Genomic DNA, 25,275 nt, shown 5'->3' on the forward strand with positions numbered 1-25,275 from the left:
ACTCCTTTGCGTATTGTGTGATAGCAGAACCTCGCTTTTAATTTCTGATGATCTTTGTAATCCTCAGCAAACATGCAAGCAGCATCGGCATTTGCATCTACAACACCAGCCAGCTATGAGCTGCTGCGTTTTGCTTTCTTGGCCTGCTTGGATGGAGAAGGTTCGCCTATCTTTCTCGCTTTGGGCTTTCGACCGCGTGGCTGGATCTCCGGCTCAGGCTCGATCGTGTCAACAGTAGGCACCGTTTCGTCATCGATATGCGGTGATTCGTCATCTTCGTCTCTCTCGATACGCCTCAGGAGCGTTTCGAGGGGCTCGAGGTAATGCTTCCATTTGTAAAAATCTTGCAGGCGGATCGACATGCCATCGAAAGCTTCCACAAAGACTGGACCATGTGAAGATTCTGCTGAAGATGTCACGCTTACAAATTTCGGATAGCGTTGACTGAAATGTGTCAAGAGGCAGTACTTTGCGCCCATACTGCCGTCAATGGTCTGCTTAGCGTCGAACCGGAGAGACCACACAGGAACTGACCTCCGTGCGACCTGCATCGCCTGTCCAAACGTGCTATGACCTTTCTCGGCAGCCATGGCGGGCATACTGTCGTCGATCGTCGCTTCATGTATAAGTAAAGTCGCTCCTTTACCAAGTTGCACGAGGCTGTCAGCGGGTCTTGTGTCGCCCGAATAGCTGCGCCAATGTCAGTACAGTCAACGCGCGCGGGGCAAACATACACAAAGCTGGAACCGTCGGACAAATCGAAGCGAATGCCGTAGCAACGACCGCGATGCCTGACAAAGGTCGTCTCGATGGACTTGAAGCCCACAGATTCGCAGAGAGCTTGTACTAGCTTTCTCGTCTGCTCTGATCTGGCCGTTTCGTTGTTGTGCGATGGTTGAGCGCGTCTGGACGGTTTGATGAGATACATTGCATCGAGGATCTTGACAGACTTTGCACCGTGATCGTTCAGTCCGAGATTGGTCAGGTACTGCTGCTCGCTCGTGTAGACCTCGGCAAAGTAGGGACAGATGAGATACATGGGCTTGTGAAGGTGAGGTTTGCGCTTCGCCCGTTCGTATAGCAGCCTGGCAAGACCGATGTGATGATCCGCATGCGCATGAGAGATGAAGACGACATCAAGATCGAGCAAGATCTTGACGGCTTCCACTCTGCCAAAGCGTCGACAGAGCTGACCCCAAGTCCCTTCGCCACAGTCGAGCAAGACGGTGGCCTTTTGACTTTGGACGAGTGTACTGCTGCAATTGCGAAATTGCGAAGCCGAAGCGGAGCCCGTGCCCAGCGGCGTCACGATAATATCGTCACCAGGCGCGAGTTCACGCGTGCGGAGCAAAGCAGCTTCAGCCGCAACTTTTTCGCGAGCGGAAGCAATCTGTGACTCGTACTCGCGAAAACCCTTCAATTCGCTGTCTTCCTTCTCTGTCCGCGTTTGGCCCGCTCTCGCAGAGAAGGTCACGAGGGATGTCATCTCCGACGAATCATTGGGGTGGTTCAGCGACGTCAAATGCTCTAGATCGGTGCCATAGCCTTCCCGAGGTGTGGCAGAGACCGAAAGACGGACCTGGCTATCCCAGTAGATCGACTTTGGTTGTTTCGGATTGCCAGGCGTATGGGACGGCAGCGGGAAAATATCGGGATCAAGACGATGCAGCCGATGCTGGTTGAGTACGGAGCTCGTGATCTGAAGGTGATCTGTCGTGTCGTCTTCTCTTGATACTACGTGTAGTACATCGGGTTTGAACGATGCTTTCCAGTCGATATAGCGCTTGTCTTTTGCTACCTTTTTGCCAACATCGTGCATCACGATGCGCAAGACAGCGCGATGCTGGTCGAGGAGCGCCTGGAAGTCGATTGCGAGCAATGCAGGCAGATGGTCGAGGGAGGGACAGCAAAGGCTCAGTACTGCTCCTGGCGACTCGCCACCGCTGACGATACCCTCTGCAATCGGGTCGACCCATTCTCCCTTGTTATTCTGTACGGGATCGCCCGCTTTCAGCTTTGCATAGATCGGTCCTGGTTTGATGCCCCTGGCTATTGCCATGCCAGGCGACAGCTTGCCCGGACGGCGAGGTCCGACAATGAGATAGCTGCTTGGTCCACGGTCAACAGCCTTGGGGGCTGGCAAGCGAATGTGAGACCAAGCAGGCGTCTGTTCCTGCTGATTTCCTTGCGATGAAGATGATGCACGAGACGTAGAGGCGTCGGTACGAAAGACGGGCTTGAGGCTGTCTAGCTCTGTACCGCGGAACATGTCATCGATCGCTGCTCGTCGCTTTTGCTTTGCTTGTTGCTCGTCTGCCGCTTCCTGTGGCGCAACAGAGGTCGAATCGGTTGTGGGAGGCAAGAGCGGTAGTGTGTAGACGATGACATTTTCATCTCGGTATGCTATCGCGGGCGAGTCTGTTCGTTCTTCTGGCTCGTGCACGGACAAGCTGAGTGCCGGGCGTCTGACGTACAAGCGGTAAGACGCAATGAGATGATCAACGTCGCGCGGCCCGTGGATCTGCAATTTGCTCTGCCCGCTCGCTGCCGCATTCAGTATGATGCTCGCCAGGCCCGAAGCAGCATCTGGATCCAGTCTGGACAAGAAGCAAGCCCTGATCTTCTTGACTCTTATGCGTTGCGCCGTCGTCGCTCGTGCGATCGATTCGCCAGGCGTAAAGAGGTAGCGCGCATTGTCAAAGACGACCCAGAAAGCAGGATGAGTATCTGAGCTCCTGCCACAAGCAGACTGGATGCCCCAGAGATTGTGAGCACCGTTGGAAGCGTTTGTCATGGGTAGCTCGTCTGCTAGCTCTGCAGGGATGGGCAAGGGTCGTCTGACGAGTTTGATGCGCTGCTTGATGACAGCCTCATTCAGGGGCGAGAGCTTGACGAGCGACCGCCTCGCCAAGCTGAACAGGCGTGATAGTCTCGCCAGTGCCGCGGAGCAATGCTGCCACGATCTGACGCTGCAGGCACAGAACGATGATGCCAAAGGGCGAGCGTTGAAATTTCGCAGTCGGCGCGCGTGTCGCTCGAAGTTGGAAGGAGCCTCCATTCGTTGCTGATCGATACTCAAAATGCTCACGGCGAGCATAACTGAGATTCAAGCAGGATCACACGGAAGAGACAATCGCTGTACAAACAATGCAAAGCTGCGAGCATGAGATGCGAGAGGACAGATCTACTTTTGGAACGGCTTGTAGACTTGGTTTGGCTTCTCGTGCACTTGGGGTTGCCCGGGCGGCGATCCCGGGATGGTCTTCTTCAGCTTCTGTGCTCGGTCACTCGTGAGCCAAGGCGTCTGAGAGGATGACGGAAAAGTGAGACGGACGAGCTTGTCAAAGACGCATTTGTTGAACGGTCGCTCTAAGTCGCGACAGTTGTAGAACTCCTGCGGGCGGCCACTCGTCTCAGCTGGAACGGGCAGCTGAAAAGAGGCAAGCTTGCCTGGTTGCCTCGTTCTAAGCAGTTCCAGTGCGCGTTCCATTCGGCTTCACAGTTGATCTGCAGCTGATTGATCCTGTCAAGCGACCCATCCATTGAGACAGATGCACATCTGACGAAATTGATCAGAGACCGACATGTGTTGTACGCAACGAGTCACCCTCCTGCCCTCCTTGAGGCAATGCTCAGGATCCCTGTTCTCGGCCTTGCAGAGCATAAAGTCATCTGTTGACACCCATCACGACCTGAGCCCGACGCTTCAGAAGCAGCAGAACGAACCGTTGTACTTCTCACAACCTGCTCCGATGAAGAAGGAGGCCGACTTGAGAGGCGCAGAGGTCGTTCCCACTTCTGCCACATGGGGTACCCTCTTGGGCAGCGGGGTCGGGTCGATGTACGGCTCCGCTGGGAACTTGGCCTCTCTATGTGTGGCCATGGCGATCCCGAGCCGGCTGTGGACCTGATGCAGAGCTTGCTAGCTCGAAGCGTGAGACCGCGCGTGAGGCGGATTGGCAGTTCTCGCCGGGCCAACCGGGCCGGGAGCCACTCGCGCCCAAGCCTGCCAGTCAGAATCAGCGGCGCAAAGAAACGCTCGACATCTGCCATCATGGATACTGCCAAGCTTGCACGCATGCAAGCGGCTGCACGCCAGGGTCAGTCAACTCTTCGCGTGCTTCAGACGACAGCTTGCGTCAGGCGAAAAGGAGAGAAAAATTGACGATGGTGTGCGAGCGTACAGGCAGCAAAGGCACACCACGAAGGAAGCAGCCCGTCAAGGCAAAGACGACATCGGGAGATGACAAGAAGCTACAAGCTGCGCTGAACAAGCTGCCCGTCCAGACGCTGGCGGGCATCGAGGAAGTCAACATGTTCAAAGACGACGACTCGGGCACCGTTCTCCATTTTGCCCAGCCAAAAGGTTCGTCGATTCGAGAGCGTCAGCGATCCCCCCGTGCTGCTGCCTGACTTCGCGGCCACCAGTTCATGCATCCGCGCCATCGAACACATATGCAATCTACGGACACGGACAAGAGAAAGATCTCACGGATCTCTTGCCGGGCATCTTGTCCCAGATGGGCCCAGAAGCGCTCTCCAACCTCAACTCGCTCGCAAGAAGCTATCAGGGCATCCAGAGCGGTCTGGGTGCTGCCTCAGAGGACGATGTACCGGTCAGTCTTTCAAGTAGCGCGACTTGCTCATGCTCCCTCGGGCTAAACGTTGGTTGATGGTGCAGGATCTCGAGCCGGCTGGCGTTGACTCTGGATCGAGACTCGAAGAGGTCAACTAGGATGGAAGAGAGGAAAAACCCGGATCGAGCAGTGCTCGAGTCTACCTCGCAAACAAGAGTAGCGCCTGTGCGCGTTTCATCTGATGAGCTTGCAAGAATGCACTCTTGTGTGACAATCTAGCCTCGGCACGACATGAGGGGTTTACACAGCATGCATCCTTGCGCAAGTCGTGGCTGCCTGCAGTCTGTTCACCAGAGATCCTTCCGCCGCCTGCGTTCCTCCTCGATCGAACGTTTCCGCCAGCCGAGGTGAGACTGCCTGAGATCGTGCATCTTCTGGTGGACGCTCTTGACGAGCTTGGCCTGTTCTTTCGCAAGCGGTGTCTTGCTCTTGAACCCTTCGACGGCAATGACGCCCTTGCTGACGCCAAAGTGTTTTGCCAGTTTGCTCTGCGACCAGGTGAGAGGATCACTCGTCCTCATCTCCCTCATCTTGTCCAGTTCTTCCTCTGACAGATGTCTGCTCGGTTGCCTCGGGCGAGGGGTGGCAAGCGGTGGCAGGTCGATTGGCATCCTGCTCGCTGCAGGAGAGGAAGGTGCTGCCAAGGGGTGAGACTGGTGGTGGTGGGCAGTGGCCAGCGTTGCACTCGACCCGCCTGGGATGGGGTAGGCGATCCCCGGCGGTGCAATCGATGGCGGAGGTCGCACGATCAGCGTGGAGCGGTCCTCGAGCGTGTAGTAGATCGCATTGGGCGAGATGGACGGGTGGAGCGGATCCTCTGATTTTAGCTTGCGAGCGACATAGTGCCGCTTGCTGCCGCCCGAACAGGCTGCTCGGGTGAGGTTGATTAGCCTTTGCGAGCTCGGTCGGCTGTCGCTCAGCAGACTCAAGCTCATCTCCGTCGATGCACTCGACCGCTTGCAAGGTGAGGTGAACGTCGTGCTAGCAAGCAAGCAAGCAGGCAAAACCGCGCCGTCTCTCTTTGGCCAGCAACTCGAGGCAAAGGCGTCGTCCATGTTGAGCATCATCATCATCATCATCATCATGACGAGGTAGCAGGACTTCTGCACAAGCATGACAGAGCCAGACAGGATCAAGTCCAAGTCACGCAAGCGACTCTACATCGGCAACCTATCCTCGACCATCGACGAGTGCGTGATCGCTCCTGTCCCCTCGAGCGGAGTTCAGAACTGACCAGTGTCTAGGTACGTCCTTGCCCATTTGTTCACCAAATACGGCAAGATAGTCAAACTCGACGTGCTCTACCATACTGCCGGCCCTCTCAAGGGCAAGCCGAGAGGCTATGGCTTTGTCGAATTCGAACAGACCTGGGTCCGTCAATGCTGCCTCAGACGTGTCATGTCTAAGGCTCGGTCGACGACGACAGGAAGCGGAAAGAGCGCAATTGGAGCTGCACGATAAGCTCATACGAGGCCGCAAGCTCATCGTCTCCTGGGCAGACAACGTCAGTTCACCCTGATCGCCAACTGGACGCGCCAGACTGACTCTTGCCCGTCTTCCCCCTTCGCAGCCAGATACAGACGAGAGGGGACCAGCAACGGGTGGCGCATGGAGACACAAGCTAGACGGCCACAAGCCCACTACACTCAGCCTCATCAAGAACCAACGCAAACCCAAATCGCAAGTCTCTCGTTCTTCCACATATCTCGCCCTGCTGACGTGATGGATCGCTTGCACTCGCAGAACTGACGCAGCGATCAATGCACTCGAGGCCAAGCTTGCTTCCATGCGGCCTCCTACGCCCGAGCCGGACATGGACGAGGATGACCCGGTTCATGCTCCAGTGGCATCTACCTCGAGGGCCAGCGCCAATCTACCAGCGCGACCGAGCGCGCTCGTGGCAATCCAGGCAGAACGAGATATGAAAGCTGCACCCGAGGGCCCTCAAGCCCTGCCGAGACGGAATCCCTCCCTTCTGGCGCCTGGCACGACAAGAACGACGGGATCGCTCTTTGCCAGTCTACAGAAAGTCTCTCGAGCAAAAGAAGAGCAAGCGACTCCTCCTCCCGCCAGCCCGAGCACATTCGGTCCCGATAGCTGGAAAGCGACGGGCGCGAAGCCGAAAGGCAAGAGCAGGATGCTGCCTGGCATCGTCGTCAAGCCAAAAGACAAATGAAGACGTTGCTGTAGTTTTATTGTCTTGTTGTGTCCCGAACTTGCACTCACGTGTACAACACACACACACATACACTACAGCTGATTGACAACATTGGAACCGCTGAACTCTGATCGAGAGCGCATCTTGTCCATCTCGGCCCTGAGACGCGCTGACGACTCTCTCTCGGCTTGCAACTTTCGCTCCGTCCTGCGGGCGTTCAGCTGCAAGTCTGCCTCGACTTGTTGCTACAATGCCTGCATCAGTGGAATTCTCTCGGCATCAGAGAGAGGACTGACGAGCTCTTCGACCGCTTTGCGCAGTTCGCCAATTCGACGATCCTTCTCAGCGGCTTTCTCTTCCGCTCTTTGCTTGTAGCGCTCTATGTCTGCACCGTTCATACCATAGCCGCTTGAATGGGCGCGACGCTCGTTCTCTAAGAGCGTTGAAAGCTCGCGGATGCGCGTCTCCGCATCGCCAGACAGGCTGGACCCATTGCGAGGCGAAGCCGACATCATTCGTGTCTCCATATCGAGGACGCGTTTCTTCATCGTCTTTGTCTGAGCGTCGAGCGAAGCATTGAGTCGACTCAGCTCGGCGTTCTCCTGACGTTCTTTCTCGACGTGCTCCCGCTGTGCTTGCAGCTCTTCGGTGAGCTGGTCGAATTCTGATTGGTACTTCCTCCGCATGGCCGACATGGCAAAATCACGCTCCTCGAGCTCTTGCTGTGCCCTTTCGCGTTCGGCAAGCAAGTCTTCCTCAAGCCGTCTGCGCTGCTGGTCCAATTTTGCCATTGCTTGCGATTCGTCGCGTATCATGCCGCCTTGACTTGATCTGTGCAAGGCCAGCTCCTTCTCTCGCGCCTCGAGCTGCTTCTTGAGATCAACAACGTCTTTGTGAAGCGCCAATGCTGCCGAGCTGGCACTACTGCTGGGTTTGTCAAATCTGTCTAGCTTTGAAGCCATTTCCTTCGCAATCTCAGCATTGTTGCTTTGCAGCTTCTGCAAGAGCGAATGACGCGAGGAGGGGTTTGGTTGACCAGCATCACTTCGACGTGGCTGCCCTCGCTCGAAAGCCCGACTGAGGTCTTCCACTTCGCCTGCGAGTCGCTGCTTGGTCTTTTCCAGACTGCGAATATGCTGAGAGGCTTCTTCGAGTCGAGCTTGTGTCTCGGCAAGCTGCCTATCCGTAAAGCGCTTGGCTTCTTCAAGCACATGCACGTGTTCGACGACCGTCTTATCCTGAGCTGACTGCGCCTTCTTCACTTCGATCGATAAGGTTGCTAATTGCGCCTGTAGCTCCGAGTTCTGGCGCGTCTGCGCCATGACTTGTTGGCGCAATGCAGCTGCGTCCGTCTCTGCTCGTTTGCAAAGCTCGCGCAAAGCGACATTCTCTTCGTTGTTCTGCGCAACTCTCGTCTCGAACGCTTTGAGCTCTCGAAGTAAAGTTGTCTTCTCGCGCTCAAGGCCGATGCTGGCTTCTTCCGTTTGTCGTAGCTGTGCAAGCGTCGCAGAGAGCTGTTGCTTGGTTGAGACGTGGTCTTTTTGCAGTGCCTGCAGGTCCCGTCCAGCATCCTGTTGGATAGCACGAAGTGAAGCCAGCTCATTCTCGGCAGCAATTTGCGCGGCTTTTGCGGCAGACAATGCAGCCTCGGCGTCTTGCAGCTTGCTTGTTGCGCCATTGACTTGCCTTGTGACCTGCTCATGTGCCTGCAAACGGGCGCTTGCCTCTGCTTTAGCCGTTGCGACCTGTAGCACCCGAGAAGGCGGGTCAGCGGATTACCGAGCACACGATCGAGGCCTACCTCAGCCAGCAATTTGGCGCTCTGTTCGGTCGTTTCTTGACGCGATTGGGCCAGCGTTCCGCTTAGCTTTGCGATGTCAGCTCGAAGACTGGCAAGTTCGGCCTCTTTGGCCTTTGCAGCAACATCGAGTCGAGCAGTCTCCGATGTATGTGTCTGTATGGAAGCGCGCAGAGCTTCCAGATCGCCCTCGATCTTCTCCTTCTCGACCAGCAAATTCTCGTAGTCGTCAATCTGCTGCTGTCGCTCTCGCGCAATCGCGTCAAACTGAGCTTGTAAGCGTGCACGACCAGATAGCAAGCTATCGCGGTCTTTCTGCTGTTGCTGCAGCTGAGCTGATAAGGCCTGCAAGTCTTGCTCTTTACGCTGTAGCTGCGCTTCGTATCCCGTCGCCTTGCGCGTTGCGTTGGTGTACTGCTCCTTCGCGTATCGTGCTTCTTTGATGAGCATGTCCGCGCGTCTTTTCATGCTTTCGCGCTCGAGGGCGAGATCAGTCTGTTGAGCAACAGCTTCGGCTTCGAGGACCTTGATGCGCTGTCGAGCGCGAACAACGTCTTGTGCACCTTCCCGCCCTTGTTGCTCGAGTTGAGCGAGCTGCGCTGTCAAGGCCGCCTTCTCGACGTTCAGAGCCTTCCACTGCTCCGTCGTGTTTTCGGCCCGGTTGCTCATCGCGTCTGCTTGCTGTTGCCATTTGACTTGCTCTTGCTCAAGCTGAGCCATACGAGCTTGTGTAGAATTATGTAAGCTCTCGAGCTCGTCAGACTTGATCTCGGCTGTTTTGAGAGACTCTAGCGTGACGGTCAGCTGGCTTTCGAGATAATCAATATCCTGAGTCAAGCACCAGACCGTTAGCGCATATCGAGCTATGCCGACATAAGCTGACCTTTTGCATTTCTGTGACCGATTGGTATAACGCAGCTTCCTTCTCTTTCGAGCGTAGCAAATGAGTGTCCTTTTCCAGCGTCAAGGCACGTTCTGCCTGGAGCGCGTCCTCGATCTGCCTCCGCTCTGCGCGGAGTGTTGCCTGTACCGCTTCAAGTTTGTCTCGCTCTTGCTTCTCACGCACAGCTTCATTTTTGGCGCGGACGAGCTCTTGTTCGCGCTTGCGAAGATTGTCATCCACCCTCGAGGCAGCCAGCAATGGTCGTACGCGGGTATAGAGATCCCACCAAGGCCAATCTTGTAGCTCGAGATAGACGCGAGCATTACGCTGTATGACACGCACTGCGTTCGCTCGATGTAGTATTTTGCGAGTCGCGTGACGAGTGATGATTCCTCGGCAAGTCGCTTGCAGCCGAGAGAATGTGTCTGCTAGGAGAGTGTCGCGACGTTCTTCGAGACTAGCGAGGACGCCGGCCCGGAAGAACACCTTTGTCAGACCGATACGAAATGTAGTGGGATCCAGCTCGAGCGATTCGACCATTCGTTGCGATGCCAGCCTGCCGTTGACGAAGCCATCTGACGATACGCCGCGCGTCAAAATCTCATAGCGTTGCCTGAACTCGATGAATGGCAAGCGATTAGGGTAGCCAAGTCGGGCGATGCGAATGCCTTCGAGCACGCCATTGCAGCGAAGCTGATCAAGTACGAGAGGGACCTCGAACTGGCCTGAGCGCTTCACTGTGTTGGGGACGATACACCGGATGAAGTGAGGTTGAGTGGATCGCAGCTGAGCCATAAGAACATTGAGCTGCTCCTTATGTCGTTGCGCCACAGTGCGGAAAGCGCCCCGGCGAACCCGACGCCGAGGGCCGTCTCTGCCCTCGACTAGAGGCGCAGCAACTGTCTGCTCGGCAAACTCGGCAAATAGCGAGCGCACGAACACGTCAGCCGCTTGAGATAGCAATGCGGTGACGTTGTCGTTGATGGGATCTTTGTTCTTCTCGAGCCAGCCGGAAGTGGTGTATTCGACTTTGCCTGCATAGTGTTGCACAGAGAACTTGTCTGCAAAGCGACTCCCGCTGAACTTTGACGAGGCCCGGGCTGCGACGCCGAGCTTCTCGGTAAAGGTCTTATCGCTACCCCCTGGCATGATCGCTTCTTCGTCCAGACAGCTGAGGACGCCGATAGGCTGACTGGATTCGATCAGATCTATTGTCGGCTGCAAATCTAGACCAAAGTTGATGAAGTCCCATTCGATGTCTTCTCTTGCATATTCCTCCTGTTCAAGTACAAACATGTGGTGATTGAAGTACTGCTGCAGCTTCTCGTTGGTATAATTGATGCAGAGCTGCTCGAAGCCATTCTCTTCGAAGATCTCAAAGCCTGCAATATCGAGCACGCCGATGAAAGCAGACTTGGGTACGTCGCGATCGAGCGCAAGGTTGATGCGATCGACCATCTTGCCGAAAGCCTTCTCGTATATGGTCTTGCATAGCGCTGCTAGCTCGTCGGTCACTTGTTGCTTCGTCCGAGATTGCGTCACGAGGTCGCGACCAGCGCGCACTTTTGGCGTCAGTACTGCACGTCTGAAGTCCTCGACTGGCAGTCCCAGAAGATGACACGCCTTCTCGAGTGAAGTGTTATCTCGGACAAGAGCTTGGTCCGATCGATCGGTGGAGACCTGTATATTGCCGATGTGCAAAATGGCAGCAACGACCTTGAAGAGCTGTAGCTGCTCCTCCCTGCTGAAGCCGACGGTGTGCAAAGCAACGAGCAATGCCTTCCACGCCTCGGCGTCATTGATGCCATCGACCGTCATTTGCGACTTTGACAGATATTCTTGCTTTTCTGCGCCGCCGTCTAGCAAAAGCTGAGATCGCAGATCGGCAGATGCGCCTTTGAGCAGCATATAGAATATATGAAAGCTTCGTTCGTGGCGGCTTCGACCCGTCACTCTACTCTTCTCGAGCAAGTACCATTCAATGTTGGCGCCCGCAATGGCGCCAGCTGAGTCGAATTCTATCCGAACAAACTTGCCAAAGCGAGAGGAGTTGTTATTCCGAACTGTTTGTGCATTCCCGAATGCTTCGAGGATAGGATTGGCTTCTAGGATCTGTTGCTCGAGTCGGTTATCCTCGGTACGTGCAGGCGTGAGGGAAGTAGAGGAGGAGTAAGCCCGATCCGCTACAGCCTCGCTCGCGACTGCAGTGAGGTATTGTATGACACGCTTGGTATTCTCTGTCTTGCCCGCTCCCGACTCGCCACTGCGCGTGCACGAGTGAGCAATGCATGACAAACCGGCCTGAGCTAGACTTGCGTGATCAGGATGGATTGACACTCCCGTTCGGAGAGCATCTTCTGCCATGCTTTCTGTGCGACTGCATAGACATGCGGCGGCGCATCTTCTCTCCGGCGACGTTTATAATCTGCCTTGACGCGCTCAGGCCTGGCTATGTTGACCACGAGCTGCACTCACGCTGGACTAGTTCTTGCGAATAGAGTGGTAGATCTCGATAAGGATTGATGGCGACCAGGAAGAGGCCAGAATAAGTCTGCGCCGCCTCGTCAGAGCGAAAGTGCGTCCGGACTCGTCAACGTACATATATAGCTTGCTCGAGATAGCGAAGCCGCAAGTTGTTGACTACACTTGCTTCGTTGAGGAATGTGAGATCAGCAATGTCGTCCACTCTATCAAATTTGGGCGGGTTCATGCGTGACACATCGTTTGTCGGTATCAGCAAGGTCTGTCACTCTCGTTCAGCACATTGTCACTTCTTCACTCCTCCCGGCTGACCTCTCTAGATGATTCGATGACGGCCTCGGTCCAGTCCGTCTCCTTGCGCCCGCCTGGAACGAGAGCAACAGCTTCCGTCTCTGTCCACTCGCGAGAGACCCATCCGCGAACGTATCCGTGCGTCGCATCTGACAGCCATATCCACTTCTTCTCTGAGAAGAGTGATGCCGCAGCTGCTTCTGCTAGTGATGGTGCTTCGCCTATGCGCCGCTTTGAAGGCGAGCCGAGCAGCATAAAGCCTGAGCGTGCCTGCCGTGAACCGTGGTTTTGACGTTGCGCGAAAGTCGCGTCGCGCATGTTTCATCTTACATCATTGCTCAGCGGGGCACTCTCCGCATTGTCCTTTTGTCGCATCCTGAAGAAGAGAGACAGCCTGCTGAAGTGATCCTAGCAAGCTCATGGCCAGCTCGTCGACGCTCAGCAAGTCCGATGGTCGTACACTGATCCTCTTGTTCGATGGCACGACGAACCAATTCTCTGCAACGAACACTAACATTATCAAGCTGACTGCACTCCTAGACAAGACGCGCCAAGATCAGACGATCTACTATCAGTCGGGCGTCGGTACCTACCCACCTCCAGGACTGTTCAGCCAGCTCGCAAAGTGGACAGCCCAACTCATCGACCTGGCCACTGCCGCTTTCATCGATGTCCACATTCTTGGCGGCTACACCTATCTTTGCAACAACTGGAGACAAGGCGATCGGATCTGTATCTTCGGCTTCTCGCGCGGAGCCTACACTGCGAGATGTGTGGCCGGCATGATCGAAAAGGTCGGCCTACTCATGCCCGAGAACGAGGAGAACTTTAGCAAGGCGTATGCGATGTATGCTGACAAGACACTTATTGGGCGAGAGCTTGCGCGTGGTTTCAAGGCAACTTTTGGTCGCAACGTTCGAGTGGACTTTGTGGGATGCTTCGACACCGTCTCTAGCGTGGGCGTTCTGTTCACCAAGACGCTGCCCTTTACGTATTCGTCCACTTCCATAAACTATTTCCGTCAAGTGCTCGCTCTCGACGAGCGGAGGACACGCTTTCAGCCTGCCATCTTTGCTCGGCCAGAGTCGCAGTCAGAACGGAATCCCCACGTGCCTGTACCTGCGTCGGCGTTCGACAAGACGCCGATCGATGTGATCCAGGAGAGGGCGCGGCAGCATCACGATCAATCCAAGAAATGGTCGACAACCAATGTCAAAGAAGTTTGGGTCTCGGGTTGTCATACAGATTGCGGAGGAGGATCCTCGCTTGACACCGCCCCTTCTAGTCTGGCCAATGTCGGACTAGGCTGGTGCGATCCGTTTGACTAGCCAAAGACTGCGCTGACGAGCACGACAGGATGGTACGCGAGATGTTGCTACTTCATAAAGAGCTCAAGATCCGCTTTGATGCGGATGCACTCGTCGCTTCCGGCATAGACGTCAATCTGAGCGAGCAGAATGCTGACGATTGGTGGCGAGGGGTCGACGCTACCTCGCCCATGCATGACAACCTTGCCAGCTGGCTTTCACCTTGGTGGCTATTGGAGATCTTGCCTCTTGGTCGTACATGGCAAACGTCGCCGGGTCACTGGAAGACTTCATATTGGTACTTCCGCTTGTGAAGTCGCGTAGATCAGGACTGACACAGCATGTAGGCCAAATTTGGGGCGTCATCGTCACTTGCCTGCGCCTGACGCAAAGATCTATACCTCTGTCGAATATCGGATGCAAAAGCGGAGTCGGACATACCATCCGGCCTTGCCGCAAGACTATGTCTTTTGGCCCCCCGCCCGAGCTGTGGAAACCAAGGACAGTCTGGACAATAACTGATACTATTCACGCCGTCTCACGATCACATACACGAACCATTGTATTCTATGCACCTGCATCTTCGACGATAGAAGCCAGTTTCTCTAGCTCGTCTAGCTCTCTGAGACGTGCACTGAGATGATCGAGCATCTCGCCACCTTCGAGAATGTCATCGAGGGCGGGTAGCGTGAGCGGAATGCGATGGTCCGTTACGCGAGACTGAGCAAAATTGTACGTTCGCACTTTCTCGCTGCGATCGCTACTCTTGACCTGACCGCGTCGAACAGATCGCCTCTGCTCCTGGTCAAGCAGGATCTGCCGATCCAGTAGCTTTGCTCTTAGCACTCGAAACGCCTTTGATCGGTTCTGTTGCAAGCCATCGAGGATAAGCTGCATAAGCTCATCCGGTAAAGGTTCGAACCTTGTGTTGCGATCTGTCCTCTTGCATAGAGACAGTGATGCCCGTTGGCAGATGGGTGAGCTTGACAGCCGATTCTGTCTTGTTGACGTGCTGGCCGCCCGCACCTCTTGACCTTGTGACTTCCATTCTGACATCCTTCTCATCGAGTATATTATCCAAAGAGCTTGATCCCTCTTCGACGAGAGGTAGGACGATGACGGCAACAGTGGACGTGTGGACTCTTCCCGCGCTGTCTGTACTGGGTACCCGTTGAACCCGATGCACGCCAGCTTCGTTACGTAGGACGCCATAAGCTCCCTGGCCGCGTACTTCCAGTATCGCTTCCCTGTATGCCTCATCTAGACCCTGAAGCGTTGTCGATTCGACCATCGTTGTAGGCCACTGATGCCGCAGTCCGAATCGTGCGTACATCCTCAGTAAATCGCCAGCGAATAACCCAGCTTCATTGCCTCCCACCGCTGCCTTGACTTCTACGAGCGCACCAGAATGATCGATCTCATCTCGAGGTAGGACGAGGTCCTTGACTCTCGAGATTTGGCTGTCCATCTTGGCTTGTTCAGCTTGGACGTCCAACTCGGCCAGTTCACGCATTGTCTCGTCTGGGTCGCCTCTAGCCATCTCGATCAGACTATGCAGAGTGGATTGCTGAGTATGTAAGCGAGCGAGAGCATCGGAGAGTGACTCGGTGGCTTTGATGGCTTTGGCTCTCTCTATGTCATTTGTCTCTTGCTTGGCTGCAGACAGCGTCGCTTCGGCTGCTCTGATGATTAGTCGGTGCTCTTCGGACAGGGCAGCTAAGCTCGAGCTTGATCTTGAGCATCGTATGAGGAGGACATCTGGTGCTCGTAGCCAGCATGTACATCGTAGCAGCTTGAGCATCAGCTGAGCGCTGCTGCGCCTGAGAAATCGTTCGCGGCGACATTCGACGATGGGCGATGCTCGACAAGCTGAAGCGAAGCAGAGCGAAGCTCGTCTGGCAGGAGACATGGTCAGCAGACTATGGCTCACGCTGGACTGCACATGAAGGCGGGGGCGGCTTCGGGAATGAGGAGATACAGCACTACTCTGACGCACAGGTCCAGTGCGCTCCCTCGCACCTGACAGTCCATGGCCACAGTGATCCAGAGGGCAACAGCTTCAAGAGTGCCAAGCTGATCTGTGAGACCCCGCTGGGCATCCCACGAGGCTACATCGAAGCACAGGTGAAGCATCTGCCCTGCTCATCTGGCTTATGGCCTGCTCTGTGGTTGCTGCCGAAGCAAGTCATCGACGGTAGCATACAATGGCCTGCGCTGGGCGAGGTAGACATCATGGAGACGTTCGGTCTGGATGAGCAGGTCACCCATGCAGCTCATTGGGGCACACATCATCTGCCTGAGGACGGCGGCAAGCATCACGCTCAGTCACATGCTCACAAGCCCAGCCAGACCGTTGGCCTGGCGTTCTGGCCTGCAGACGAGCATGGCGTACGATTGGAATGGTACAGCGATCGCGAGAGAGTCGCTGAATGTCGCTGCCCTTCGCCTCCTTTCGCCAAAGATCTCTCTGACTTTTGCCTCATCCTCAGTCTGTCTCACCCTTTCACTGGGTTCTCTTACTCTGACTGATGCGCATCGTCTAGATCTTGCCATGGGTGGTACCGCGACGCAATGGAAGACGCCTAAAGCAGGCCGACATACGTTCGAGCTGGGCGACATTTCTCTCTACGACGCTCGCCCTTTCTGAGCGTCTCACTTGCACCAGAGAGCATACAGCTCAGGATCTTCCGTAGGATCGAAAGCGGAAGCCATCGTAGGATCAGCTCGGATGACCGGTCTGACGTGCTGCCTGTACGCTGTTGCCAATGCGGCTTCTGCTTTAGAAGGCGTTTGGCCTAGCTGCTTCTCTGGCGGCGCAGAGGAGCCAGATGTAGTCTGCCCGCCTTCAGTCGACTAAGATCATGCTAACGGAGAGATGCACCTCTGGCGGGCGCCTCAGGCGCAAGCTTGAGTCCATCTGAAACTTACGGCTCTGGACCTCGAATCTGCGTGGCCGCGTCGGGCGTGAATTCAAGATTGTTTTTCAAGTATTCGCGCTGAGCAACGGAGACTTTCGTGACGTGAAGCATCGACTTTCAGCTCGACATTGACCACCTTCACGCATTACCTTCCGCCTTACATAGATGCCACAGAAAGCGTATGTTGTCGGCGTCGGCATGACGGCTTTTGAGAAGCCTCGAGGTCGCGTAGACTACCCGGAGCTAGCAGTCGAAGCAGGCACGAAAGCGCTCATCGATGCCGGCATCACCTACGACGAAGTACAATCTGCCTACGCCGGCTACTGCTATGGCGACTCGACATGCGGTCAAAGAGCTCTCTATGGCCTCGGCATGACTTCTATCCCCATCTTCAACGTCAAGTAAGTCTTGCGCCCGGTGGATCACGCGGGGTAAGCTGATCGACCTCAACAGCAACAATTGCTCGACGGGCTCGAGCGCATTCTTGCTGGCTACCCAGGCAGTACAGCACGGCATGGTCGAGTGTAGCATGGCTATAGGCTTCGAGAAGATGGCCGCCGGCTCGCTCTCGGCGACTTTTGAAGATCGTCAGTTCTGTCTTCGGAGAATTGCTCACTGCGCTGACTTTCGTGCGCAGGCACGAACCCGCTTGAGAAGACGATCGAGCTCATGGGCGATGTCGTTGGAATCTCGGCAGGTCCCTTCGCTGCCCAGATCTTCGGCAATGGCGGTCAGGAATACTGCGAGAAGTACGGCGCGACCTGGGAGCATATTGGCAAGATCGGTATGTGGTCTCCTTTCGCACAGAGCTACCCGCGCTGACTTCTGCTTTTCTAAGCTGCCAAAAGCCATAAGCATTCGACCAAGAACCCTTATTCACAGTTCCAGAATAACATGACGCTCGATCAGGTCATGAAGGACAAGCCAGTCACTGAGCAACTTACTCGAGGCATGTGTTGCCCTACGAGCGATGGGGGTGCATGTGCTATTGTCACATCCGAGGCTTTTGTCAAGAAGCACAATTTGCAAAACCAAGCAATCGAGATTGCCGCCTCGGTCATGGCCACCGATTCACCACGACTGTTCGACGACAGGAGCTGTATCGAGCTGGCAGGTAGCGACATGACACGAAGAGCCGCTCAGGAGGCTTACAAGATTGCTGGTGTGGGACCGGAAGATATCAGCGTGATTGAGTTGCACGACTGCTTTGCTGCCAACGAATTGCTGGTCTACGACGGGCTCGGACTCTGCAAACCGGGCGAAGCCCACAAGATTGTCGAAAATGACGACAACACGTATGGTGGCAAATGGGTCATCAATCCCAGTGGGGGCTTGCTCTCCAAGGGGCACCCGCTCGGAGCAACAGGGTTAGGTATGATCTTCTATCTAACGAATCAGCTGCGCGGATGGGGTGGCGACATGCAAGTTCCCGAAGTGGTCCCTGGCAAATCTGGCAGAGAAGCGTATTGCCTTGCTCACAACCTCGGTCTGGGTGGCGCTGTAAGCTGAGCTGCGACTTCCTCATCGGCGGAATTGCTGACCTGCTCACAGGCCGTCGTCACCATTCTGAAGCGTCCCGCATCTTACAAAGTTGGCGGCAAAGATGGGAGGGATCGTATGGGATACAACCATGGGGCAGAATGCCGTCCCGTCACTCAACAAGACATCGACAGAGCCAAGTCCCAAAAGAGTTATTCGCCATATGCCCGCGCCAATTTGTAATCGGAGCCTCCACACGAGATCATTGCATGCACATCACATCACATCAACGGTAGACCGCGTCGGCTTGCAAGTTTGCTGCGATCTCTGCCTCGAGTCGATCGCCATTGGCGAGCAGCTTTTCCTTGTTGTAGAGCAGCTCCTCGCGTGTCTCTGTCGTATATTCGACATTTTGGGTCTCGACGATTGCATCGACCGGACAAGCCTCTTGGCAGAAACTGCATGAACAGATCCAGTCAACATGAGCCGAAGCCATGCTTAACCGGGAGAGGACTTGCCCGCAATAGATACACTTGGTCATGTCAATGTCGTATCGTGTCGTCCTTCGCGCACCATCTTCGCGAGTCTCGCTCTCGATAGTGATGGCCTGGGCGGGACAGATAGCCTCGCACAGCTTGCAAGCTGTCCAGAGACGTAAGAACGAACGCCGCAAAAGTATACTGACTGGGCGTACCGATGCAACGCTCCTCTCCGGTGGCGTAGCGTCGTAGTGCGTGCTCGCCTCTGAAGCGGGGGCTCATGGGTCCCTTCTCGAACGGATACCTTTCATCCAGCGTCAGTCGAGCTCATCTCCAGGAACTGACGAGGGGCTCACATGATCGTGTAAGGCGGCCTGAAGAACTGCTCAAGCACGACCCACATGCCTGTTGGTTCTCGATAGCTTGAGCCGACTGCGTCCGCACGTCACGACGACCACTGACCTCTGGCAATCTCGGTAAAGAAGAACAATCGAGCGGCCTTGTCGAGCGCAGAGGGACCCTTGCTGTAATCTACATCCGACGCCACAGGGGTCTCCCAGTGCTGCGTCTGACCGGCCGTGCCTGCATTGACTGCAGAAGAATGCGGTGGCGAGTTGGATCGGGTGCCCTTTGAGGTGATCTGAGTTGGCCCGACGTGCTCGGCCAAGTGAGCTCTCGCCGATGCATGCAACGCTCTCCGGGCGAGGTGCTGTGCTGCCGGTACGCTTGTCCGTGAGAGTGCGCTCAGCATGGCCCTCGAAGGCGTCGCTGCTCGCATTGCCATCTCGCTCGTCTGTCTCGCCTGGCGAGATCGCGACAATGCCTTCCAGCTCGGAAAAAGATCGAGCGCGATTGGCCGAGGTGTCGACAGCGTGCAATGCATGAGCTCGAATCGCTACAACCTACGCAGCGCAGCGCCCGCATCTACACCCCGACCACTCAGCGCAGGCTCTTCATGGTCGCCCTCGCCTCGCATCTCGCGTCGGCCACAACAAGATGCTGATCCTTCAGGCACTTCGATGATCCTGACGGGTTATGCCTTTATTGCTGGCTCGGGCTTGTCATTCGTACTCGGCCTGTATGCTGTGCTGTTCAGTTCGTCAAACACGAACACAGGCAACCCGGTAGGCCCTGTCGCAATGCAGATCTACAGAGCTAAAGGGCTTGAGACAAGATCTTTGATGCTGTCGGCCTGGACGAGCACTACAAGTACCTTGTTCCCCTGCTCGTCCCCGTCGGTCTCGTCTTTGTCATCCTCAACTGGGGCGGCTTCAAGAACTATAGGCACGCCTGAGCCCAGGAAGCAAGAGATGTACAGATAAGCAACAGCAAGGGTACAACACGATATGGCTCTGCACAGTTTTTGCTTCGACGTCGGTCATCGTCTCGGCGATTCTCAATACCTGCTGTATGCATGCGGTGCTGCGTGGCCCGTCGAAGAACCGTACTGAGGCTGTTCGTATGCCGGTTGTCCATATTGCGCTTCGTACGGATCCGACTGGCCATAATTGTACCCTTGCGCGTGTCCGTAGCTTGCCTGCCCGTGACGATAAGATGCAGGCTGCTCGTACGGATCTTCTTGCCCGCCATATGCTGCCTCTTGCGGGTGAGATTGTGGCGGATAGGTCTCGTGTGAATAAGGCTGTCTTGGGTCGACAGGAGATCCATAACCTGATCTCTGCGCTGTTGGCGAGAGGTACGCTTCGTCAGGGTAATAAGACCCCTGTGTCTGATGGGCGGGAGGATCGAATGGATTCTCATCCGCCCTTGTCGCTCGAGCAGCATAGCTCTCATACCCTTGCACCGGCGCTTCTGGCTCGTAGGGCGATCGGCCATGTGTAGGGAGCGACGAGCTATGCGTCAGATCAGAGTCATGCCGCCTTGGTGTGCCTATGCCGGCATACGTGTTGGGATAGGCATCCTCGTATCTCGCTTCGCCATAGCCTACGCCATCTATCCGCTCGGGATGTGACTTGTTACGCGCATCGGTATGGTCTAGAGAATTGAGGGGTACTACCTCGCCTGCTGCAAAGACGGGCAGGCCTGTCTCGCGAGGGTAACGGGCCTTCTCTGCGTCCCTCCGGTAGGCGGGGTCGGGTAGGGGCTTCATTCGATCCCTTTCCTCGTGCGATGGTCGACTTCTGAAGCAGCACTGGCCGACTCCTAGCAAGCAGCCAGATAGCAGGAGCAAGACAAAACCAGCCAGCGTCATCCAGACTGCGTTGCCTAGCGTCGCATTAGGTGACGCATCCGCTGTCGCACTTGCGTTGATACGCGACTTGGCAATCGAGAAGGCGATGATGTCGAATATGAACGCGAGGAGAGAGACCGTCGTTGCGAGTGAGGCAAGGCAGGTCGTGAAACGTACGATGGCGAATTCACGGATGTGAGCTAGGAGACCAAAGATGAAGGTCAGACCGGCGAGGCCGGCAGCGATAGGATGGAGAATGAGGACATAGGTGAATGGCTTGATACTTGCCGACGGCAGATTGACTAAGCTGCGCGAGATGCCAAGCAATGCGTTTGCATCTGTCATTCCCATGAGAAACATGAGCTCAGTACAGAGCGCATGATCGAGAGACCGACCAAAGTTGTAGCCCAGTGTGGCGGGCGTGCACTTGTTCTCGCCAGCTACATCTGCGCAGTGACCCCAAACGCCGAGCCTCACGAGTCCGTCGACAGAGAGACCAGAGATTGTCGCATTGATATCGGCAGAGAGAAAGTAGAACTTCTGGTTCACAGGTACGCTGATGGAGCAGAGTACCAATCTGTCTCAAAGCATGCCAGACGTAAGCTGTTGAGGACTCGATAGTAGATCTTGGTTGCACTGACAGTATGGTTGCTCCCAGCACGCAGATCGTGCCTGGTGTGGCAGGTCTAATGCAGGACATGATGCCGGAGCACTAGCTAGATCGAGATGACGCCCTGTGCCAGTCGTGGGATGGTCGTCTGACTGCGTGAAATCCGATTGACGCCGTTGCGCACTTGTCGCGCTCTGTCACGACGAGCCTTTGCGCACTTTTTGGCGCAGATCGAAGCGTGACACCCGTCTTGTACTGCAGCGTGAAGCAATTTGAGCGTGCCGCACGAGTGGCGACGGAGGTGCGCCGTGCTTCGAATGAGGCTGTGCGTCGGATTCAGGTCGGTACGCAAGTGAGATCAAGTGTGTTTGGGGCTTTGAATTAACTCTGACGCGCCAGCCCGTGCGCCTGTGATCGTGCCCAAAAACCAGCGTGAGGCCGTCATGGCGCCCGGCAAGTCTGCGATCGATGCGCGGGCTCTGCCTGCGAAAGAGGCCAAGCTCTTCAAGGAGCTCCTGGTACGCGCGTTAGCTCACGACCTTGTACAAGGCTCTAAGGACAGCTTTCAGGTGGAATTTGAGAACAAGTTGTACAAGAAAGGAGTCAAAACGGCAGACGCAATCCTCAAGAAAGTGCCCGATCATGGAGAAACTCTCTGCATGAAGGGCATCATTGTGTACAACATGAACAGAAAGGCCGAGGGATTCGAGCTTGCCAACCGTGGCTTGAGAAAAGACATCAAGTCGCATATTTGCTGGCATGTCCAAGCGCTCATGCACAGAGCCGACAAAGACTACGATCAATCTCTGACGTGTTATCTGCAAGCTCATAAGCTCGACAAGGTCAGTCTACGTGATCCCCGACCGGTGGCAAGCTCATAGACCGCGACGCAGGACAACTACAACATACTCCGAGACTTGGCAGCATTGCAGATCTATCAACGCCAGTACGAGGCCGCACTCGAATCTAGATTGCTTATGCTTCGGTTGCAACCCAAGATCAGACCGAATTGGGCGAGCTTGGCGGTAAGCTACCACCTCTTAGGCGATCTTGCTCGGGCTGCAGATACTTTGCGAGCCTACCTGAGTCTCTTGGAGGAAGTGCCACCGCAAGACTACGAATACTCTGAAACAGTTCTGTATCTGGTCTCCGTACTCGAGGAAGCCGACCAGCCGCGAACAGCACTAGACGCTTTACACGGTCACACGCAATTCATCGTTGACAAGACTACGCGGGACGAACTTACTGGTATGTCGCTGTCGACTTACTCAATGACAGACGTGTTGATGGACGCTGCCCAGCTCGGTTGCTTGTAAAGGTCGGCGAGAAGCAAGAAGGCTTACAAGCCTGGCGCAAGCTCCTTGCCTCTAATGCGGAAAATTACACCTACTTGCGGGGCTACCTCGCCGCTAGCGACCTGAACTCGGGTAAGTCATGACGTCGCTCGATGTCGATAAGCTCATGCTGGTGCGCAGAGGACGCCGAGCAAAGTGACGCTTGCTTGCGATGTCTGGACGACCTCGCAGGCCAATACCCGCGTTCGCTAGCAATACGAAGGCTTACTTTGATCATCAGCCGGGGTAGGCAGATACATACAGCGCATTTCACAGCGGTCTGACTGGCTTGATGTCCTTAGGCACGTCATTCGCGAGTCGTGTAAAGGTCTATCTAGCCGATGCGCTTTCCAAAGGCGTCCCTTCGCTGTACAACGACCTAAAGCCTTTACTTCTGCTAGACGAAAAACGCGAAGCCATTACGCAATGCGTCGAGACTTTTGTAGATACACTGACGACTAAACACGTCTTGGATACAGAAGGTCAGCCTCGCGTCGTACCAGCTGGACCCTACTGATCTCCTGTAATATTGATAGACGCACAGGGCATCGATCCGCCGACTACGCTCGTTTGGGCGCTCTACTTCCAAGCGCAGCTTTTTTCGGGCTTGGGGCTACATCAGGGGGCGCTCCAAACGATCACCAAAGCGCTCGACCACACGCCTACTTTGCCCGAGCTGCCAATGATGAAGGCGAGAATACTCAAAAGAGCTGGTGACTTTGTCGGTGCCGAGAAGGCAATGGCAGAAGCAAGAGCACTGGATGGTCAGGACCGGTTCCTGAACTGCAAGCACGCAAAATATCTTCTCAGAGTCGACGATGTCGCTGCTGCGGAAAGCACCGCTGGTCTCTTCACGAGGGTACGCAGTCATGTGTCTCCAACGAATCGTCGCTGAGCGACGCCGTCTCTAGAAAGACGCAGCGTCTCCCATAGCAGATCTGATCGACATGCAAGCTTTCTGGTTCTTGCAAGCCGAAGCACAATCCCACCAGAGGCAATATCGGCTCAACATGGCGCTTAAGCGCTATCATCAAATAGCAGCAGTAGGTTCCTGTGCGCTACTACATCGATCACACTGAGACCTCGAACAGATCTTTGCGGACATACGCGAAGATGAATTCGACTTTCACTCTTACGCAATAAGGAGGTTCACCTTGCGAGCCTATGTACAGTCAGTCGGCATTATCAGACAGTGGATATCTACTCACGAAGCTTACCGGCAGATTACTGCGCTATGAAGATCAACTGCATTCGCATACAGCATGTCTGAACGCAGTCGAGGGTGCAGTGCAAATATATCTAGAATTGGCAGATAAGGCTGCTGGCCGTCCTGTTCGTCCCGAGCCAGGTGCGATTTGACCCTATTGCTTCTATGCCCAGCGCTGATGTGCAGGTCACAGTAATGGACGAGGCTGCTCGGGATGCAGAACGACAACAAGCGAAAAAGAACAAAAAAGCAGAGGCCAAAGCTAAGTCCAAAGAGACACCTAAGAAAGATGCAGACGTGCTTGTCTCCGCCGAAGATACAGATCCAAACGGCGACGCGTTGCTCGCCACCACGGAGCCGCTCGAATCGGCGAATCAGCTACTGAAACCTCTCAAGCTTAGTGCTGCCAAAGAGATCCAGACATGGCTACTTGCTTTCGATATTGATATCCGTCGAGATAGTCTAATACTGGCAGCCCAGAGCCTAGCGAAAGCGCATGCGCTCAACAAAGATGACGATCGATTGCCTTTGCGGTACATCAGTCTTATGCGAGCGCTGGAAAGACGACAGAGTATCGAGCCTGCGGTACGACAAGCGTTGACTGACGTCCTCTCTTCTGCTACAAAGGCGTCTTCCCCGGCTACGTATCTTGAAGAGCTGAAGCTGGCGCCCGTGCGGATGGCTCAATGTGTCTTCGAAGCTAGAGGGGCCGAGGGCCTCAAAGAGGTCGAAGACCGCCTGTTCACTCAGCTCGACGAGGAGTCGCCGCCGCACATGCACACGTGTCAGGAAGCGATCGAGCTGCTCGAGCTCGCACGGTCAGAGCGCATCACAGAATACAAAGCCAGAGCCGCGAAGCTCTTGCCGCTCTCAACTTGCTTTACGAGGACGGAGCCTCATGTCAACGGCGTCAATGGACACTCATAGCTTTGCTCTAGCTATGCCTGTAGCTGTGACCAGATGCATCTGGCCGTAAGGCAGCCTGAATTGAGAGTGATGCTCGGCGAGCTAGAATAGATGGGTCAGAGCTGCATTGCAAGTGGTAGCTGACGCGCGCGCCTTCAACCTCGCAGTGGCGCAGCCATAGTGATGGCGAGTTCAACAGCTTGCATTGTGCAATCTAGCGGATGAGCAAGAGCACGCAGACTAAAACGCAGGACGCATAGAAACACGCTCGCGAGATTGGTGGCTGGTATGGCGCTTGCCTTGTCTCTTTCTTGCTGCCTGCCGAGTCTGACCGTCATCCAGCTTGAGCTTGAGTCGTCGATTCCTGTCGGCAGGTTCGATGGCGAGAGTCATACTCTTGTCCGACGAGCAGATGCGCCTCCCGATGATGTGCATGAGCTTTGTCGGCATCACAGCAGATCACCCGTCTTTGGCTGACATCCGGTCGCNCTTTACACAGATGGTCCCCCTCATTCGATAGTCAGCCAGGCTACCGTCTGGGTCTGTGCACATCGGCTTTTGTGAACGGACTCGAACGCGGCTGTCGTCTTCTTGTC

At 55.3% G+C, this 25,275-nt stretch overlaps 15 protein-coding genes across 15 annotated transcripts in view; 7 read left to right on the plus strand and 8 right to left on the minus strand.

Moving 5' to 3' along the window:
• Positions 1-25: 25 nt before the first annotated feature.
• Positions 26-3,988, minus strand: L969DRAFT_69152 (uncharacterized protein). Its single transcript, XM_014715389.1, has 8 exons — positions 3,727-3,988; positions 3,585-3,672; positions 3,451-3,523; positions 3,335-3,394; positions 3,189-3,274; positions 735-2,969; positions 535-690; positions 26-480 (listed from the first exon to the last, which is right to left on the minus strand). The coding sequence occupies exons 1-8, from the start codon at positions 3,881-3,883 to the stop codon at positions 114-116; spliced, it is 3,222 nt and encodes a 1,073-aa protein (XP_014570875.1). The 5' UTR covers positions 3,884-3,988; the 3' UTR covers positions 26-113.
• Positions 3,989-4,054: 66 nt separating this feature from the next.
• On the plus strand, positions 4,055-4,735 carry L969DRAFT_91710 (uncharacterized protein; the record flags this gene model as incomplete). Its single annotated transcript, XM_014715390.1, has 4 exons — positions 4,055-4,100; positions 4,187-4,366; positions 4,429-4,616; positions 4,682-4,735. The coding sequence occupies 4 exons, from the start codon at positions 4,055-4,057 to the stop codon at positions 4,733-4,735; spliced, it is 468 nt and encodes a 155-aa protein (XP_014570876.1).
• L969DRAFT_84110 (uncharacterized protein) lies at positions 4,507-5,810 on the minus strand. Its single transcript, XM_014715391.1, has 2 exons — positions 4,673-5,810; positions 4,507-4,608 (listed from the first exon to the last, which is right to left on the minus strand). The coding sequence occupies exon 1, from the start codon at positions 5,750-5,752 to the stop codon at positions 4,925-4,927; it is 828 nt and encodes a 275-aa protein (XP_014570877.1). The 5' UTR covers positions 5,753-5,810; the 3' UTR covers positions 4,507-4,608; positions 4,673-4,924.
• L969DRAFT_91711 (uncharacterized protein) lies at positions 5,751-6,813 on the plus strand (the record flags this gene model as incomplete). Its single annotated transcript, XM_014715392.1, has 5 exons — positions 5,751-5,827; positions 5,882-6,008; positions 6,064-6,141; positions 6,208-6,317; positions 6,381-6,813. The coding sequence occupies 5 exons, from the start codon at positions 5,751-5,753 to the stop codon at positions 6,811-6,813; spliced, it is 825 nt and encodes a 274-aa protein (XP_014570878.1).
• An 18-nt stretch (positions 6,814-6,831) lies between these two features.
• Positions 6,832-12,534, minus strand: L969DRAFT_97785 (uncharacterized protein). The gene is made up of 8 exons (XM_014715393.1): positions 12,270-12,534; positions 12,076-12,219; positions 11,952-12,027; positions 11,793-11,901; positions 9,477-11,739; positions 8,597-9,421; positions 7,092-8,540; positions 6,832-7,040 (listed from the first exon to the last, which is right to left on the minus strand). The coding sequence occupies exons 1-8, from the start codon at positions 12,501-12,503 to the stop codon at positions 6,888-6,890; spliced, it is 5,253 nt and encodes a 1,750-aa protein (XP_014570879.1). The 5' UTR covers positions 12,504-12,534; the 3' UTR covers positions 6,832-6,887.
• A 74-nt stretch (positions 12,535-12,608) lies between these two features.
• L969DRAFT_84114 (uncharacterized protein) lies at positions 12,609-14,152 on the plus strand. The gene is made up of 3 exons (XM_014715394.1): positions 12,609-13,557; positions 13,605-13,853; positions 13,903-14,152. The coding sequence occupies exons 1-3, from the start codon at positions 12,668-12,670 to the stop codon at positions 14,075-14,077; spliced, it is 1,314 nt and encodes a 437-aa protein (XP_014570880.1). The 5' UTR covers positions 12,609-12,667; the 3' UTR covers positions 14,078-14,152.
• Positions 14,123-15,356, minus strand: L969DRAFT_44482 (uncharacterized protein; the record flags this gene model as incomplete). Its single annotated transcript, XM_014715395.1, has 2 exons — positions 14,123-14,422; positions 14,478-15,356. The coding sequence occupies 2 exons, from the start codon at positions 15,354-15,356 to the stop codon at positions 14,123-14,125; spliced, it is 1,179 nt and encodes a 392-aa protein (XP_014570881.1).
• Positions 15,357-15,382: 26 nt separating this feature from the next.
• Positions 15,383-16,192, plus strand: L969DRAFT_84116 (glycoside hydrolase family 16 protein). The gene has a single exon (XM_014715396.1). It carries the CDS (start codon positions 15,413-15,415, stop codon positions 16,082-16,084), a length of 672 nt encoding a protein of 223 aa, XP_014570882.1. The 5' UTR covers positions 15,383-15,412; the 3' UTR covers positions 16,085-16,192.
• A 15-nt stretch (positions 16,193-16,207) lies between these two features.
• On the minus strand, positions 16,208-16,472 carry L969DRAFT_44161 (uncharacterized protein; the record flags this gene model as incomplete). The annotated part of the gene is made up of 2 exons (XM_014715397.1): positions 16,208-16,390; positions 16,437-16,472. The coding sequence occupies 2 exons, from the start codon at positions 16,470-16,472 to the stop codon at positions 16,208-16,210; spliced, it is 219 nt and encodes a 72-aa protein (XP_014570883.1).
• Positions 16,473-16,638: 166 nt separating this feature from the next.
• Positions 16,639-18,195, plus strand: L969DRAFT_43785 (uncharacterized protein; the record flags this gene model as incomplete). Its single annotated transcript, XM_014715398.1, has 5 exons — positions 16,639-16,874; positions 16,927-17,060; positions 17,111-17,257; positions 17,312-17,973; positions 18,025-18,195. 5 exons carry the CDS (start codon positions 16,639-16,641, stop codon positions 18,193-18,195), a joined length of 1,350 nt encoding a protein of 449 aa, XP_014570884.1.
• A 43-nt stretch (positions 18,196-18,238) lies between these two features.
• On the minus strand, positions 18,239-19,215 carry L969DRAFT_14465 (uncharacterized protein; the record flags this gene model as incomplete). Its single annotated transcript, XM_014714892.1, has 4 exons — positions 18,239-18,594; positions 18,647-18,735; positions 18,788-18,836; positions 18,894-19,215. The coding sequence occupies 4 exons, from the start codon at positions 19,213-19,215 to the stop codon at positions 18,239-18,241; spliced, it is 816 nt and encodes a 271-aa protein (XP_014570378.1).
• A 97-nt stretch (positions 19,216-19,312) lies between these two features.
• On the plus strand, positions 19,313-19,725 carry L969DRAFT_14466 (uncharacterized protein; the record flags this gene model as incomplete). Its single annotated transcript, XM_014714893.1, has 2 exons — positions 19,313-19,555; positions 19,606-19,725. The coding sequence occupies 2 exons, from the start codon at positions 19,313-19,315 to the stop codon at positions 19,723-19,725; spliced, it is 363 nt and encodes a 120-aa protein (XP_014570379.1).
• L969DRAFT_84119 (uncharacterized protein) lies at positions 19,382-21,591 on the minus strand. Its single transcript, XM_014715399.1, has 4 exons — positions 21,264-21,591; positions 21,018-21,199; positions 19,606-20,960; positions 19,382-19,555 (listed from the first exon to the last, which is right to left on the minus strand). The coding sequence occupies exons 1-3, from the start codon at positions 21,320-21,322 to the stop codon at positions 19,828-19,830; spliced, it is 1,374 nt and encodes a 457-aa protein (XP_014570885.1). The 5' UTR covers positions 21,323-21,591; the 3' UTR covers positions 19,382-19,555; positions 19,606-19,827.
• Positions 21,592-21,643: 52 nt separating this feature from the next.
• L969DRAFT_56681 (uncharacterized protein) lies at positions 21,644-25,145 on the plus strand. The gene is made up of 12 exons (XM_014715400.1): positions 21,644-21,750; positions 21,802-22,074; positions 22,126-22,480; positions 22,534-22,659; positions 22,708-22,812; positions 22,869-23,048; positions 23,103-23,425; positions 23,478-23,609; positions 23,658-23,737; positions 23,790-23,914; positions 23,967-24,781; positions 24,833-25,145. The coding sequence occupies exons 1-11, from the start codon at positions 21,676-21,678 to the stop codon at positions 24,698-24,700; spliced, it is 2,508 nt and encodes an 835-aa protein (XP_014570886.1). The 5' UTR covers positions 21,644-21,675; the 3' UTR covers positions 24,701-24,781; positions 24,833-25,145.
• The window catches only part of L969DRAFT_139839 (uncharacterized protein), an 846-nt gene continuing 341 nt past the window's right edge, over positions 24,771-25,275 (minus strand). Inside the window, exons 2-3 of the mRNA XM_014715401.1 lie at positions 24,833-25,259; positions 24,771-24,781 (exon numbers count right to left, since the gene is read on the minus strand). Of these exons, the coding sequence (XP_014570887.1) occupies positions 24,920-25,129 (210 nt within the window). The 5' untranslated portion in view covers positions 25,130-25,259 and the 3' untranslated portion in view covers positions 24,771-24,781; positions 24,833-24,919. The remainder of the gene's footprint in view (positions 24,782-24,832; positions 25,260-25,275) is intronic.

Source organism: Mixia osmundae (genome assembly GCF_000708205.1).
Source record: "Mixia osmundae IAM 14324 unplaced genomic scaffold scaffold_1, whole genome shotgun sequence".
In the NCBI taxonomy this organism is placed as follows: Eukaryota; Fungi; Basidiomycota; class Mixiomycetes; order Mixiales; family Mixiaceae; genus Mixia; species Mixia osmundae.